The 17,799-nt window shown below is 38.2% G+C and overlaps 1 protein-coding gene across 1 annotated transcript in view; it reads right to left on the reverse strand.

The window, feature by feature from the left end:
• Positions 1-17,799, reverse strand: part of CNBD1 (cyclic nucleotide binding domain containing 1) — a 154,745-nt gene that overhangs the window by 42,617 nt on the left and 94,329 nt on the right. Inside the window, exon 6 of the mRNA XM_033126939.1 lies at positions 16,747-16,919. Within this exon, the coding sequence (XP_032982830.1) occupies positions 16,747-16,919 (173 nt within the window). The remainder of the gene's footprint in view (positions 1-16,746; positions 16,920-17,799) is intronic.

The following is a 17,799-nucleotide window of genomic DNA, read 5'->3' on the forward strand; positions in this document are numbered from 1 at the left end:
CTGGTAGTAGGTACCATCCTCAGGACTTTTCGAGTACTGGTTCACTGAATCCTCCTAACAACGCCATGACATCAGGTCCATTCTTGGCTCTGCCACTTACCAGCTGTGTGACCTTGGGAAACTTACTTCTTGACCTTCCCAATCTCATTTTGTCATTTGTGAAACAAAGATAGTAACCTTCACTGATTCCTTTTCCGATGCTCTACCTTTCTTCCATGTATAAGAGATCCAAGTTTCTGACCTATATCCTGTCCGCTTTCTCTAAAGAAGTCATTTTAACATTGATTGTAAGGCAGGTATACCACCAACAAAGTCCCTCAAGTGTTGTTTGTCTGAGAAAGATGTGACTTCACTTTTGAAGGATCATTTCCTAGGGTCCAGAATTCTAGGTTGGTAGATTTTTTCTTTCAGCACTTTAAATATATTACTACAAGGGCAGGGTACAGGCACCCCGTCCCTGCCCCCAACACCTGAAAAGGGAGAACCAGAACACTGGAAGAACTGTGTGGAGAGGGCCATGTCACAGGGGCTGGGGCCGTCAGGTGGGAGTCAGCCAGTGACACTGCAGAGAGGGGCAGGGAATAACTACCCTGCTCGGCACTCTCCTGCCCCTTCCTGTCGGCTGGGTGAAGCCGGCTGCAGGCCAGTGGGCAAAAGAGCCCTCCTGCTTTCTACCCACAGGCTAACGTCGGGGTATAGAGCAAGGTGGAGAAGGATGGCGAGTGGCTCTGTGAATAGGACAGGACAAAGAAGACACCCAAACTTACTGCCTTAGCATTCAGCTGAGACTGCCAATGGCTCTGGCTCAGCCCTGCCTTTCTAATTCCTCTCTCCTCTCTCTTCGTTCTCTGCACCGGCCTTTTATTCATTTACCATTGAATTTTCCAAACTGCACATTTGCCAGATGTTTGCTCCTTTTCATTTTGAAATCATTGCTTAAAAGACTTCTTCACAGAAAATTAGTGTGCCCTCTCCCTTTCTGCTGTCAAATCTAACCGTCCTTTGAAGTCGCCACAGCTCCCGCTTCTCAAGAGGCATCCCTGGACACTCAGCCCGTAGTGATCTCCCCACCACTGACATCGTATAGACTTTTCTGTCCCGCTATTTAGCCCTTAGACGGAGACTCTCTCATATTGTCATATAATTTGTATGTGTAGATGCATTCAGCCCCTAGCTACACTGTAAACTCTTTTTTTTAAAATTATTTTTTTAATTTATTGGGGTGACAATTGTTAGTAAAATTACATAGATTTCAGGTGTACAATTCTGTATCACATCATCTATAAATTACACTGTGGGTTCACCACCCAGAGTCAGTTCTCCTTCCATCACCATATATTTGATCCCCCTTACCCTCATCTCCCACCCCACACCTCCTTTACCCTCTGGTAACCACTAAATTACGTTCCCCAGATTACGTAAACTCTTTAGAGGCAAGAAAAAAAGTTCATCTAAGTTTTGGATTCCCCATAACATCTAACAAAGCTTTCAAGATTGCATACTAGAATTTATTTATTTATTTATTTATTCATTTATTTTTTATTAGTTTCCTTAATTTGAGAACAGGAACAATGTGAAATTGCTTTTTGCTTCACCAGGACTCGGCTGGTAACACATGACACTGAGTGGGTGACTATTTAAGGCTTGTTGAACTAACTACATTAAAATAACCAGTGAAAGAATAAATTGTGTGCTTCTATTAACTTATTCTCTAAGTAAAATAACTAACTGCTCCTCTGATTAAAAAGAAGCCCAGATATGAAATTGTCTTTCTTCATGCAAATATAATCATTGAAATAAGAACATAATAGATTTTGAATAATGTTAAAATTCTCATTGTACTAACAAAATATTGAAAGTCAATTATCATTGTTTGATGTTAAATAGTCAACCAACTTCATAGACTTGGAGTTTGCTTCATGTTTAAGTAAACACAAAAAGGAAGAAGACATTTCCTTTTTCCCATATAACATCTAATATATTTTGAACCACAATGGAACCATATTTATCATAATAATAAATGTACCTCTGGCTATAAATGCATGAAAAAATAGAAATGAATGTCAGAAAGGACACAACGGATTTAATCTAAATGACCTCATGTGTTGGCTGTTGCATCAAAAAACACTCACATTATCGATTTATGTGAGAATTCATGAATCTGCTCAACAGATATTACAATTGAGATGGACCCCACCATGGTGCTTTTCAAATCTACCTACTTTCACCACTTGAAAAAATATTTTCAACCTTACTCAGCAGTATACTATTAACAACATAAATACAGAAGCATTCTTGAAGTACGAGATGGTGCCTGACAGCCAGCCAGCGTGGGGAGCAGTGAGTGTTCTACCGGAACTTCTGCCTCCCCATGGTGGCCCTAAGAGACTAAAGAGGAAATTAGAGAAACAGCGTGAGCAAACAAGTCACAGCCATCTGCCTCTGAGCAGTGCTGTAGCGTTTGGAAAGCATAAACGCTAAACTACTAAGAAAGCTCGTCATATTACTAAAGCACCAGCCATGTTCAATACTCAAAATATTAGGAAGACAGTACCACAAAAACCAGGGAACTGAAATTACACGAATGGTCTTGAGGACCCTGTTTTTATGACGGTTTTGCTGAGCTGCAGGATGATTAAATCGGCTTGTATGTTGTCAAAGTAACTCCTGAGAATTCTGTGTGAGAAACACACTCACCTACTCACCTACTCCACAGCACTTCCTCACTCCAGCCTTACTTGCTCACAGAAGCCTGAGTCTGTCTGAGTATCAGGCTGAAAAGTGCCCAGGGATCACCGACTGAACCCTTGAGGCTGAGTCTTGATTAGTTTAAGTTCATAACGATGATCACGTTCACCTCTGTCAATTTTGAGCTGAAAGGTGGACTTAGTCCGATCTGGAAGCCGTAACAAAATATAAGAGACTGGGTGATGATAAAGAGCAGAAATGCCTGGAATGGTGACAACTGAGGAGCAAACCTGAGAAAAAAAGCCGACATACTAAGATGGCAGGATTGGAAAGATGGGGAAGCCCCTGAGACCAGATGACATCATGTGGCCCTAAAGTAACAAATCCCTGAGCCATCTATCTCCAGATTTCCTATATGTGACACAACATACTTACTGCTTAAGCCATTATTGATAGGGGTTTAGATTACACACATTCAAAACTTTCTTAACTTGTAACAGAGTTAAGCTCAAATTCCCTAACCAAGTTTCATGAAATGGATTTCAACTGTAAGAAGAAAAAATATTCAAAAAGTGACAGACCGTACTCAAAGTTATGTTACTGTCAAAAATTCTGACAGTTATTGGCATTATCTACTTTGCTAATACCCAAAAGCTTCCATTCCCAGTATGAACAACAAGAGAAAGATCATAGAAATGATAACTTAGGAAATGAAAAACTATAAATAAGCTTATTCCAGGAGCAGTGCAAAAATTAGTAATGCAAGGCTTTACCAGCACTTTTACTCCCATCCTTTCACCATTTTGTGTCTGTTAGAAAAAAATTAAAAATCGAAATAGTGAAGAATTCAAAGGTAATTGCAAAAAAATAAAGGAATTGCAATCATAAGGCAGTGGTTCTGGAAACCTTCCGGAGAAAAATGGGCCTGCTTGACCTGAAAATTATATTTGTATAATACTGCAAATTGTAAGAGTGATCCTTACAAGTGAGAGGTTTTCTCTCCCAAATATATGCCTGAGGGCTAATGGCAGCTGGAACGCCCTCTCCTGCTTAATTCTCTAAGGAGAAAATAAATTTTTACAAAAATAAAAGCACAATCTTGAAAACATGAGATGACATGCGTGTTTGCCTGGCAGTGGCGTTGATGTGTCAGTGGGCTTTTATTGCTAACAGTTTGGGTGGGATGGGAACAAATCACAGACTCGTGGAAAGCAGGAGTTGCTTTTCTAATATCTATCCCAGAAGTCTGGGGGTGACAATCTGTAATACGACAGTTGCTTGAAGGACCTGGAATGGACAAATTACGTCAATGACCTCAGCACGCAGAAGTGAATTGCCCTGTGAGATAGAACGAGCAAGAGTCTGGGAAAACTGTAGCTGGAAGTGTAGACTCTGGGTGATGACGCAGCGTCCATGTAGCTTTGTCAGCAGCAGCAAATGTACAGCTACTTTGGGGGTGTTGCTAAGTGGAGCTGTGCATGTGAGGGGCGGGGGTACCTTCTTCCCACTTTTGCTGAGAACCTAAAACTGCTCTACACAAAAGTAAAGCCTTAAAAGAGTCGTAAAGTTTCTTAAGCAGATACGATGATACAAGTCAAGGAGTTTCTAGACTCAAAAATAAAAGGAACATGAGTTTTCAAATTTAGCAAACTTCGTAAAGGAACTGAAAAAAAATGGACAATTCTAGACACTGATTTTGTAACTTGGAAATTAAATAGAAAAACCTTTTACAACACAAAACAGTAAAATTGTTAAGAAATATAAACCATGAGTAAAAAAAGTAGAAGACACAGGTATTTAGGAGATATTGGATATAAATTCTGAGACTCCTCAAAGGAGGAAGAGGAGAAGTGACAAAGATGAAAATGTGATTATTATTAGGACAGGTTATAGACAGTGAAATGCACAGACTTCAAAACCAGACTGTCTAGATTTGAGTCCAAATTCCACAATTTTTGAGCTGTATATTTCTGAGTAATTTACTGGATTTTTTTTATTACCTTGGCTGCTTCTACTATAAAATAGAATAAAAATAACGATGCCTACTTCAAAGTTGTTTTATTAATATCTTCAAAATATTTAATTACTTAATCCCTATCATAAGTTTTAAATAAACACTGGGCATATTGTAAGTACTCAATAACTATTTATCATCATAAATACTACTAATCGGAAAGTAAACATTATCAAAATAAATATACATAGTAAATGTTCCAAAAATAAAATATTTAAAATGGAATATTGGAAGAAAATATTTAAAATGTTAAATTTAAGAAAATATAATGTAAGGGGAAAAAAAAGAAAACCTGAAAACTATGAATACAGTTTCATTAACTCATAATGTCATTTGGATAATTTTAATAGAAAATTTTCAGAATTGACAAATCAAGCAAACAAAACAATGTGTAATAGTAGCAGCAAAGAATATAATGATGCAACTAGCATTTAAAAACACTTTTATTAAGTAATTTATAATTCAAAGAGAAAGTCAAAACAGAAATTAAAATTATTTAGAAATTTAGTGGTAGCGTTAAGTCAACATGGACTCCCACTTGAAAAACTACAGTTACTTTGCAAACCCTCTGAAAAATAATATTTCAGGTTTTCAAAAGCTCTAAATGTAAAAGTAAAATCAATAAAGGTATGGACTGAATTTTTTTTAAATGTATCTTTATAAAATCATGGTAAGAGGTATTGCGGTCTTTAAGGTGAGGCCAGGACATCTGATTACCTGAACACTGACTGACATGTGTATACTGATAAAGGAACCATCAAGTAAAAGCACAGACCATATAACATACTGGAAGATCATATTTGCCACACAGGTAAAAAAGTTTAAAGGAAAGTTAAATCACTACTATACTCAAAGACCTTATAAAATAATAAGCAAACAGATGAAGGCACGAGAGTAAAATGAACACAGAATGAAACAGTCATTTTACAGCAGACATGCAAACATTCACAAACCAGAAGCAGTGCTTACTTCTCTACCTCAGAATGTGTTACACTATTAACACCTACTTTAAATCCTATATAAATGTAAAATTGTGTATCCTTTAAGCTCCTTAGCTCCTATTTAAAAAGTTGAGAAAAACAATAGCATATTTGAATATATGTTGGTGCCTTCCAAATAAAGCAGTCAAATGAGAAGCAGCCTTTTAAAAAAAAAATGATGGGGGAAATATAAAACAAATTAATTGAAAGCTTTGATTCTATTAAGTGTATATTTTTTGAAATGAGATATATCTGAGTTAATGCTTATGTGTGAAGTCCTTTTATTTTATGATGTTATTAAAAAAGCATTGTTAAACAGAAAATATACTTCAATAAACATCTCTACTGCTTTTATAATAAAACATCTGTAAGAACATTTATAATTTTTTAAACTTCTCCTACCTCCCCACCTCCCACCTCTGGCAACCACCAATCTGTCCTCTGTATCTATGAGTATGAGCCTTGAGATTTTTAGATTCCACATATAAGAGAGATCATACGGTATTTGTCTTTCTCTGTCTGGCTTATTTCACTTAGCATGGTTTTGTCACAAGAGGCAATATTTCATTCCTTTATGGCTGAATAATATTCCATTGTATATATTAAGCATGCCTTCTTTATCCATTTGTCTGTCGATGGGCACTTAGGTTGCTTCCATATCTTAGCTATTGTAAATAATGCTGCGATGAACATGGGGGTACATATATCTTTTCAAGTTAGTGTTTTGTATTTCTTCAGATAAATACCCAGAAGTGGAATTGCTGGGTCACATGGCAGTTCTATTTTTAAGTTTTTGAGGAACCTCCATACTGTTTTCCATAGTGGTTGCACCAATTTACATCCCACCAACAGTGCACGAGGGTCCCCTTGTCTCCACATCCTTTCCAACACTTGTTATCTCTTATCTTTTTTATAACAGATTTTGGTGTCAGATTCAAAAAAATATCAAGGAGCTTACCAGCTATATTTTGTTCTATGAGTTTTATGGTTTCAAGTCTTCAATCCATTTGGGTTAATTTTTGTGTATGGTATAAGACAGTGGGCCAGTTTCATTCTTTTGCATGTGGTTGTCGTTTTCCCAACACCATTTATTGAAGAGACTGTCATTTCTCCATTGCATATTCTTTCTTGGCTCTTTTGTCATAAATTGACCATGTATGTGTGGGTTTATTTCTGGACTTTCTATTCTGTTCCACTGATCAATGTATCTATTTTTATGCCAATACCATACAATTGCTCTATCTTTGTAGTACAGTTTGAAATCAGGGAGAGTGATACCTCCAGCTTTGTTCTTCATTCTCAACATTGCTTTGGCTATTTGGAGGTGGAGGTTGTGGCTCCACATAAATTTTAGGATTATTTATTCTATTTCTTTGAAAAATGCCATTGGAATTTTGGTAGGGATTGCATTGAATCTGTAGATTGCTTTAGGGTGTATGGATGTTTTAACACTATTGATTCTTATGATACATGAGCATGGAATACGTCTCCATTTATTTGTATTTTCTTCAATTTCTTTCATTAGTGTCTTGTAATTTTCAATAGACAAGTCTTTACCTCTTTGTTTAAACTTATTTCTAGGTATAGACAGTATAAAGTCTACTCTTCCTTGAATTTATTTTTAAATAGTAGGAAATTTGCTATTACATAATATTTATTTTAAGTTACACTCTACACTTGAACTCTCGATGAAAATAAAAAGCCACCATATGTAGTAATGATAGGAAATATCTTCACATTTTAAATAAATGATGAGTTATCTCTAGTAAATTTTTAAAGGGCTGGAGAGACAATTAAATGTTAAGTTCCAAATCCATTATTATAGCAGAACTATTGCCTGAGTGACCTTTTTAACATTTGAGCATTATAATATTTATATATATTTCATTAAAAAAATAATTGTGTATATTTTAAACATATCAATTAAGATAAAATAAATGTATATAAAAAGGAACTTTGAATCAGTGGGGATTAAAGCCTCTATTATTTGTAATTTAATTGAATCAAAACTCATTTCACAGTTATCTTTGATACTTTGAAGGCTCTGTCTAATTAAGTTCAACTGAATTGAATTTATTCTTATTGAACACCTAAAAACGTCCTAGAATACTATACTGGGTGACAGGAAAAAAAGAAACTCCCTGACTTCAAGGAAGCCACTTTCACCTTGGGGGTTGGGATAGGTCTCCATGGAGACCAGTCGAGACAGTCTGTGTAGAAATGAGGTAAGAGAAGGAGTGGATGGGCAGAAGTCTGGACTGGAAGTGACCCGTTGGAGAATGTTTGGATTCACAGAAGCAAGAAAAAGAGTGAGAGCAACTGATCTTAGAGAACGGGAAACCCAGAAAATCAAGCAGCACCCATTCTCGGAAATCTGGGGTAAGAGGAATTTGATACCCCAAAAGATAAATTCTTTTTCCTTATCAAACATGACTTTGCTTTACTCATCAGGATATCCCAATTCTGCTTGGCCCAGAACTTAAAAGTAACTGAAATAAGTTTCCATTTGAAACGACTGGTTGAGTTTTACTCCTGATCTACAGAGAAGTTGCTATTCAATTGCCTTACGAAAAAGATGGATTATTTCTCAAGTGGGAACAACCATTTATCAATGCCTTTGGAGTCTCCCCAAATTTTTTCCAAATGTCCGATAAAACCTGAAATGTATTGGGCGGTATGAAGAAAATCCTCAGGACTCAATTACCCTCAGCTAAGAAAGAGTCAATCTGTGCTGACAATACAGATTAGAAATAGTTTGTAGTTGGGAGATTGAAAAATTGGGATTCAACGGTTGAGTGATTAACTTGCTCAAAATATTTTCACTCCAAATTAAGGATGCATTCTCATATATACTGACAGAAAGGGGGTTTTACCAGTGCCCACCCCCCAATCCACCATCACCCCGTCCTCACTCACACAGCTAGTTATTGGCTGACAGCAATTAATGCAAGCCAATGAAGGAGATCTCTGAGAGAGGGTTTATTCCCATAAAACCCTGGCAGGAATTTAAATATCACCAAGTAACTTTATGTAGCAAGGAATTAAACTAAGCACATGTGCTTATTATTTCTGGTTACCCAATTAGAATTACAATGGGAGGTAGGACCACTGTCTTTATCTGTTTTAACATGAGTATAAATGGTCTAATTATAGTTCTCAAGATGATTAAAAATAAATGTCATTCTATTTCTTTCATGCACTGGTCCTAGTATCATATTACTTTAACCACTTGATTTATACAGGCCCAAACTAAGAATGTAATCAGTGTGTATTTAATGCCTTTATAATGTTAGTCCTGGACCACAGCAGTAATCATGCATTCTCCTTCATCATGTACTAGGCACCATGCTAGATGCTTCCATTGTTATTCTTTCCAAACTATGCCACATATAAATTGTTGTGTTAAATGCTGTTGTGGGTATAACTCGATGTCCATGATTTCAAGTAGTGTCCAAATAAGCACAAACTCCTTAAACCTCAAATTCAAGATCCTCTACTCTCCTACCTATTTTTCTAGTCCTGTCTCCAAATTATCGCCTTAGAAGAATTTATCATTCTAGTCATATAGTTTATTCATTGACACCAAAAATATTCTGTGAATTCTGGCTCAGTTTTCCTCGCAGCCATTTATAACCGGAGAGAATGCCTTCCCTATTCTGCTCAGTCATCCATTTAAAATCTAATCTTTTCAATCTGTCTTCTTTATCTGCACTCTTCCAAATGCACTACTCTTTCCTTTAAGCTAAATATTAATGGTTGCCTACAAAGTTTATTTGGTAACTCCTATCTATTACTAATTATAATAATCAAAGAAGAACATTTCTGAGTCCTTATTTTGTGCTAAACTCTTTCATGAATCATCCTATTTAATCCTCAAAACAGCACTCTGAGGCACGTAACTCTGAGAACATCCGAAACACAGAGGAACATGCCCGTACCATGCACATGGCCGTACCCAGCAGAACCAGAACTCAGGCAGGCAGTGCCGCCTACCTAGTTCTGTGCTTTTACGGTTGTTGCCGCTATTATTTCAAGTTGAAGCGATTATTTCCCTTGTTCTTCACCTTCTCTCTCTAACTGGAGTATATCCTTCTTGATATGGATGCATATGGGTGTCCTATAAGTTCTGTTAAGCGTATAAGTGCCTATAAGATAGAGACATACATACTTCGATTTGGTAGGTAATGAAGTAAAATTTTGCAGATAAGGCTAGATAGTTAGAGCAAAACTAAATTGTGGACAGAAACCACACATTATTATACACAGCAGTGATGGTTACACACACAACCACGTGAAACAAGATCCAAAGGTGAATCTCAAGATCACAGATTACCCAGATATTCCCATTGGAATCTGACTAAGCTTCCTTACAACCTAACCAATGAATGAGAACATAGATTCTAATGAATTAACTCGTGAAGTGAAGGGGGACAGTCTATGTACCTGATCGGTAGATATGGGGGCGGAGAAAGGAAGAGCTGTGACATGATTCAGAGGCAAGAAAAAGGAGAAGAAAACACAGTGTCTCCATATAGTGTGTAAGTGTCTCCTCCCATGGCTATGGCACCTCAGTGTGTACTCAAGAGGCAACAATTCTCAAGTGAAAAAGAAAATGAAATATTTCCTGACCCCCTGAGTAAGTTCATTACTGAGGAAGACCAACTGCATGTGTCATATCTGGGAAATGGCCTTCCTAGTAAGATTTGATTTGGTGCAAGTATTTTCGGGACTTGCAGTAAGGTACTGATTGAGTCCAGACTAGCAGCCATGTAAAAATTGGGGAAAAGTGAATTATCCTACAGTATGTAGCAATATACTTAATATTTTTTCTTAGTTTGATTCAATTACAATACTAATAATAGCAATAATAATAATAATACACTATTATTTATTAAACCCATATCCTGCGCCAGAAACAGGGTTGCATTTTCTCATGTAATCTTCACGTAATTTCCTGAGGTAGATACTTTTATTATTCCCATTTTTTAGATGAAGCAATTAAGTCCTAAGTAAAGCTGTCCACTGTCGCAGTTGGTAAGTGGCCAAACAAGGGAAGTTTGTTTTAAGAAACTGATCTCAAAAAGCTATGCTACACTATTGCTCTTATGACATATGTCTGCACTATAATAAAAAAGCTTTTGCTTTAATGTATAAACCATTATCTTTTTTTTAAAAAGTCAGACAGAAAAAGTTGAGAACCATATGACTTCACTCATATATGGGATACAAAACTGAAAGCAACAAAAGAACAAGACAACCAAATAAAGAAACAAAAACTCACAGACACACAAACAGTTTAGTGGTTACCAGAGGGTAAGTGAGGAAGGGGTGGTAGATGAGGGTGAAAGGGATCAAATATAGGGTGATGGAAGGAGAACTGACTCTGGGTGGTGAGCACACAATGTGATATATAGATGATGTGATACAGAATTGTACACTTGAAACCTATGTGATTTTATTAACCAGTGTCACCCCAATACATTTTAACTAAAAAATAAAAATAAACCAATATCAAGAAAAGCAAAAACAAAACCTCTTTCCGTGTCTGTAGTGTGCTATTGTGTTTAGTCCAGTTTCCATCTGTAGTAGGAGTAAGTACAGCGGGTGTGTGTAATCTGACAGCTCTTACTCTGGATTACAGTCATCTCATGAAAAATAATTTTGATCCTAGACAGTGTGTTTTTCACCTTATGTTCACTATGCTCAGAGGATGCCAACATGTTAATGAAACTATTAAAGGGTAAAACTGAAGAGTGAAGATGTCATGACTTTTTTCCCTCTGTGTAGTTTGGTTCTCTGACACAATAAAAAAGGAAATAATGGGAAAAAAGGCAAAAAAAAAAAAAAAAAAAAAAAAAATATATATATATATATATGTGTGTGTGTGTGTGTGTATATACATCTTTGATTATTTGTGAAAAACTACAAATACTCTTCTAAGCACAAGTGGTTGGGAGTAGTAATATTTTTATTTGCAAAAGTCCCACTAAATAAATACACAGAAAGGTCAGTTACTAAAATTAGGCAAAGTGCCACATATTTTATAAATATAACTGACATTTTCTATAGGGGACCGTGTCAGTAAGCATAATTTAAATTTATGTTAATCTGAAATAAATTTAGTAAATAGTCACATACTTGTCCTTCAGCAGACTTCAATAAGAGCAAAAGCTCTAGAGTTGCTGACAGTTCACAAAATTGTCGGCCTTTATTTCTACCCTTTTTTCAAAACATTCTATCGGAAGTACAAAAAATAGAACTTTGGAGCTGTGAACTGCCTGCCAGCCAGCTAGCAACAGAAACCCTTCACTGTAGTACTCAGCGTCAGACAAGCTGTAGCGGTACAACTGATAAAACTTTTAATGGTGTTGAACAGCGATGGGGCATTGGCAGAAGAGAATGCACTTAAAGTTATAATATCTCAGACTTTTGAGATGTTGGGGATGAGAATTATAAGAACCACGGAAGAGAATGACTGCTGTTGGGGGATGTCAATATACTGGAGAAAGAATGAAAGGCTGAGGAAAATCAATCATCAGCTAAAGGTGAGGTATGTAATCCATGGTTTCCACGGCAACACATAAAAAAATTCTCCTCTTCCACAGTTGCAAGACAGAAAAAGCTGAGGACTTGGCCCAGTATTTAATTATAAGGAGAGCACAGTTCCAGATAAGGTTGTATTCACAACCCCAGCAAGTATTCTATTGAACCGTGAAACTGGGACTAGTGGCTTTAAAGCCTGCACGCATAAACTGGCTTCATGTCCCTGTTACAGTGAGGAAACACGGAGAATGCATAAGAAACGCAGTTTTGCCCCAGATCTGCTTCACAGTGGTTCCACTGAGTCATTACACGCAACTCATAACAACGTGCATGGACTCTGAATGTATAGTTTGCATATATGCTTGGGAGATTCCCCCACATTGTTTCTTGGTCTTTGTGGTAGGAGCTATGACATCACTAAAGAAGACCAGGTGGTCTTCTCCCTACCCTCCTCCACGTTAGCCAAGATAGTAAATCACAACAGACGTCAGTAAGATGGAGAACTAAGAGGTCCCACTCAGCCCTCATCCCCCACAAAACAGTGATTTAACAATAATAAACAAAATCGCTGTCAGAGAGTGCTGGACTTCAACGAAGAAACTGCAGCATCTCAGGGGAGCACCAAACCTGAGAACGGCCATTAGGAAAAGGAAGGAAGCACTTGTGCTGTGCCATCCCATTCCCTGGGCTGGCACAGTCCAGGGACATGAGGAGTCCTCTGCATTGTGACTTCCTGCTGGGCTAACGAAGAGCAGAGTGAGCCCAGAAGCTCTTGCTGCACCGAGAACCTGGAGGCCTGCCACAGTCTTGGCCAGCGTGAAGTCCAGTGCAGAGATGACGGAGCCCCTGCCGCTGTGCCTTCTGGAGCTGGAGCCACTATGTGCCCTGCAGAGCAGGCCCTGCTGAGGCGCCTGAGGGCTGGTGCACACGCACTCTGGACCCAGCACCACCAATGCACACACGTGCCTCCTAGAGGAGGGAGCAAGAAAAGGGCAGAAAGCTTACTTAAAGAAATAATCTCCCCAACCTGCCCAAGTCTGGGGAAGAAAATAGACATGGACATTCAAGAAGCCCACAGAATTCAAACAGGTGAAATGTACAGAGGTCTCAAATCAAGACACATTCTAATTAAATTATCAAAACTCAAAGACAGACTTTTGAAATCAGTAAGACAAAAGCAATTTGTCACAATAAAGGGAACCCCCATAAGATTATCAGTGGATTTCCCAGCAGAAATATTCCAGGAGAGAGTGGAATAATTTATTCAAATTACTGAAAGAAAAGTTACCAATAAAGAATACTATACCTGGCAAAACTATTCTTTAAAAATGGAAAAAAAAAGAGAGAGAGAGAGAGATCAAGTCTTTCCCAAGCAAACAAACACTGAGGGAGCTCATCACCACTAGATCTGCTAAAAGGATTTCTTCAAATTGAAACAAAAACAGGCTAAATAGCAACAAGAAAGCATAACTCTTATTGTTAAAGGTAAATATGTATTCAGATACATACACTGTAATGGTGGCATACAAAGTTCTTCAAACCCTAATATAAAGTTAAAAGACAGTAATATTAAGAATAACTATAATCACAAAAAATCATTAATAGATATACAATATAAAAAGGAGTAAACTCTGATTATAAGTACTCAAATGAGAGGAGAGTGAAAATGTAGTTTTTGTATGTAATTGAAGTTCAGTTGTCATCAACTTAAATAGCTATAACTACGAGATATCTTATGTAAGCCTTGAGGTGACCACAAAGGAAACCCTACAATATACACAAAAGAAAAAGAATCAAAGCAAATCACTACCAAAAAAAAAAAAAGTCAAATAACGAAGACAACAAGAGAACAACTTCAGAGCAGACAGAAAAAAAGTAACAAAATGGCAATAGTTAAATCTTTATTTATCAACAATTACTTTAAATGTAAATAGATTAAACTCCCAAAATAAAAAGATACATTGAGACTGAATGGGTTTTAAAAAAAAGAGAGAGAGAGAGAGAGAGAGCCTGCGATATGATGTATATAAGAGATTCATTTTAGATTCAAGGACACACATGATAATCAAAATAACAAATGAATTCAGTAAAGTTCCAGTTTTCACAGCAAAAGAAACAATCAACAAATGAAAAGGCAATCTATATAACGGAAGAAAATATTTGAAACCATATGCCAGATAAGAGATAAATATCCAAAATATATAAAGAACTCATAAAATTCAATAACAACAACAACGAAAACAATCCAATTAAAACATGGGAAAATAACTAAAGAGACACTTTTCCAAAGAAGACGTCTAAATGACCAACAGGTACATGAGCAGATGCTCAACATCACTAATCATCAGAGAAATTCAAATCAAAGCCACAATGACAAATTACTTCATACCTGTTAGAATGGCTCTTATCTGATAAGATGGAATAAGTGTTGGTGAGGATGTGGAGAAAAGGGAACGCTTACACACCGTTGGTAGGGATGTCAGTTGGTTCAGCCACTGTGGAAAGCAATTCGGAATTCTCCCCAAAATTAAAAATAGATCTACCATATGATCCAGAAACCCCACTTCTGAGTCTATTTCCGAAGGAAATAGATATCTGCACTGCCATTTTCTGCAGCATTATTCACAATAACCAAGACGTGGAGCAACTTAGGTGTCTGTCAGTAGATGGATGAAGAAAGAAGAAATGGCATACATATACACACAATGGAATATTATTCAGCCACGAGAAAGAAGGAAATCCTGCCATTTGCAACAACATGGATGGATTCCAAGGATATTATGCTGAGTGAACCAAGTCAGACAGAGAAAGAGAAATATTGCATGACCTCACTTATGTGGATAATTTGAAAAAGCCAAACTGGTAAAAAACAACAGTCCAATGGTAGCTACCAGGGGCGGGTGGTGGAGGAATGGGAGGTGCTGTTTAAGGGAACAAACTCACAACTCGTAGCTCCATGTCCCTGGAGATCGACTGCACAGCATAGGGATTATAATCCACAGTACTCTATTATAAACCTCGAAGTTACTAGGACTAAATCTTAATTGTTCTTACCATAAAACAAAGAGAAATGAGAAGCATGTGACATGACACAGATGTTAGCTACTAACGCTATGTGGCAATCACAGTGCAATATATAAATGTATCAATAAACACGTTATACAACATTGTACACGTTAACTGATTTCAAGTTATTTTTTTCAAAACGTGTCAAAAATCCACAAAAAATAAAAAGTTGATAGTTTGACTATTTTATGCATATACACTCGAATTCCACGGTAGAGGGAAAAGTTTTTTTGAGCTCGTGGGGTAAACTCGAACGCCACAGTCAGTGGATGTAAATATTCATTCAGATATATCCAAACGTAGCAAAGGAGTTACACTTCACACAGTATTATGTCAATTGTATCTCAATTTAAAAAATAAAATTTAATTCATAGGAAAAACATTTTAATGTCCATACCACCAAAAGTGATGTTACAGACTCGATGCAATGCCTATCAAAATCTTCTTCTTCACAGGAGTAGAAAAACAATTACAAAATCATACAGAACCACAGAAGACCCTGCACAGCCAAAATAATCTTGAAGAACCCAAACGCTGGAAGCATGACACGTCCTGATTTGAAGCGACAGTCATGCGCTGCCTAAGGACGGGGACACGTTCTGAGATGTGTCCTCAGGTGACCTTGTCATGGCGCGGCCATCAGAGAGCACTGAGCCACCTGGACGGGATGGCACAGCCCACCACACGCCTCAGCCGTGTTACAGAAGTTGGGCTGCTCGGGGTCTGCTGTGCTTCTACAGCGCTAACTAATGGGGCGTTAACTGGCTCCTGGGGCTCTTTTCTGCAGGGACCATCTCGACAGCTGGAATCCACACCTGGCTTTTTCAGTCACGGTTGTAGGCAGAGTAGGCCTGACCCTGTCTGGAGCACCCAGAGATCCAGAAAGATACTGAACTTTTGTTTTTTGATCACCTGGTAGTCTTGAGATAGTATTACCTACAAGTAAAGGAGTTACTTCAAGTAAGACTTCCTGATGTAATGAAATCGACCTCTTGATAACCTCGGCATTGCTCTTGAGATTAGCACGCTAAGCACGCATCTAATTTGGTTGAAAAGGCCTTTCATGATCTGTGCTCTGTCATCCCAGCCCTTCAAGGCACCTGTCCCCTGTCCCTTATCCCGTTCAGCGACTCAACCACACGGACCTGTGTCCATTCCCAAATGTACCCCCACCCCTTGCCAGTGGGCAGCACGTTGCTGAAGGAGGCATCCCTCCCCTGGTTAAATTGTTTCAACAAATTTAAAGTTCAATATTAACACTGTAATTTTTACTTTTAAAACACATATTATCTTAAATATTTCAGGACTCACTGAAGATATTTGGATTTAAGTACCCGAAAGAGAGAAAACTCTACACTAGTGATACCTTGTTGCATATGGAAAAAGCACACCCTCATGTCTTACCTCTGCGTCACCTGGGGGCACGTCACCTGGGGGCACGTCACCTGGGGGCACGTACATCTCAGCAAGTGTAGCGTTTTCTAAGTCGTCACAGAGAACGAAGCTGTGGGAACTCTGAGGTGTGAAGGCGGCTGTGGACTCATTTTCCTCAATCAGATCGTTGTGTATCTGTGTTTGGGGCCGAGCAAGGCCTTTCAGCAGTACATAAAACCCGTCATTTGCAACCACTGAAACAGAACAAAAGCAAGAGAAGTGCTGTAAGCTTTATGGCACCGGCCTCTAAGAGACGCAGGAGCAGCACACACTCTCCACTTGCTGTGCTTTTGGCAGATTCTTCGCAGTTTAGACAGTGGCAATGGCTTACGGTAGCACTTAGGCATTCAGGAATAATTTACTCAAATAGCAAGAACTAAGACATGCCTCCACATTTGTGGAATTCTTTTCTGACAGTATTACAGAATCCACCCCCTTGGGGAACTGACAGATTCCAGGACCATGGTAACATATCACAATGTAGATTTCAGACAGTACGATGAAAATAGGGCCAGAGAAGTCGTTGAACTTTTTAAAATGTGTACCTTCTCCTCAGAAATGTCTGTTTTACCTTCGCAACAATATACACCTGCTGCTGACTTTCATTCCTCTTTGCTCCAGAGACGCTGACGACTGCTCAGAACTTCGTGAAGCAGAGTGTGGAGACATCCACCCGTTTGTTCCAGCATCTCGCCTACCACACATTGCAACGCTCTGCAGTTTGTCACGGGATCCCAATTGCTCAAGTTCGGCCATGAGCCTGTAGGTCTGGCAGGCTTGTGCACTTGGCAGCATTTTGAGTGCAGCGTAAAACAGCTCCCATTCGTCTGAAGCCTGTCCTTTCAGAGGTAGGCATGGAAATGGGATGCACTCTCTCTACTTCTCAATTTTTTAAAAGATCGGAGCACGGGAGTCCAGGGCTGTGAGGAGATCTTTTCTTACACTCTCCCTATTAACCTGCTATCGAAGCTTTACAAATTGATTTTCAAGGACAACTGCGTTTCTTCTTATGTCTGAGTGATGCCAACTGCTTGCCCTCTTTGCTTGTTCTAAACGGAGTGCCCGTCGGTGGGT

Source organism: Rhinolophus ferrumequinum, chromosome 14, assembly GCF_004115265.2.
Source record: "Rhinolophus ferrumequinum isolate MPI-CBG mRhiFer1 chromosome 14, mRhiFer1_v1.p, whole genome shotgun sequence".
Classification (NCBI taxonomy): domain Eukaryota; kingdom Metazoa; phylum Chordata; class Mammalia; order Chiroptera; family Rhinolophidae; genus Rhinolophus; species Rhinolophus ferrumequinum.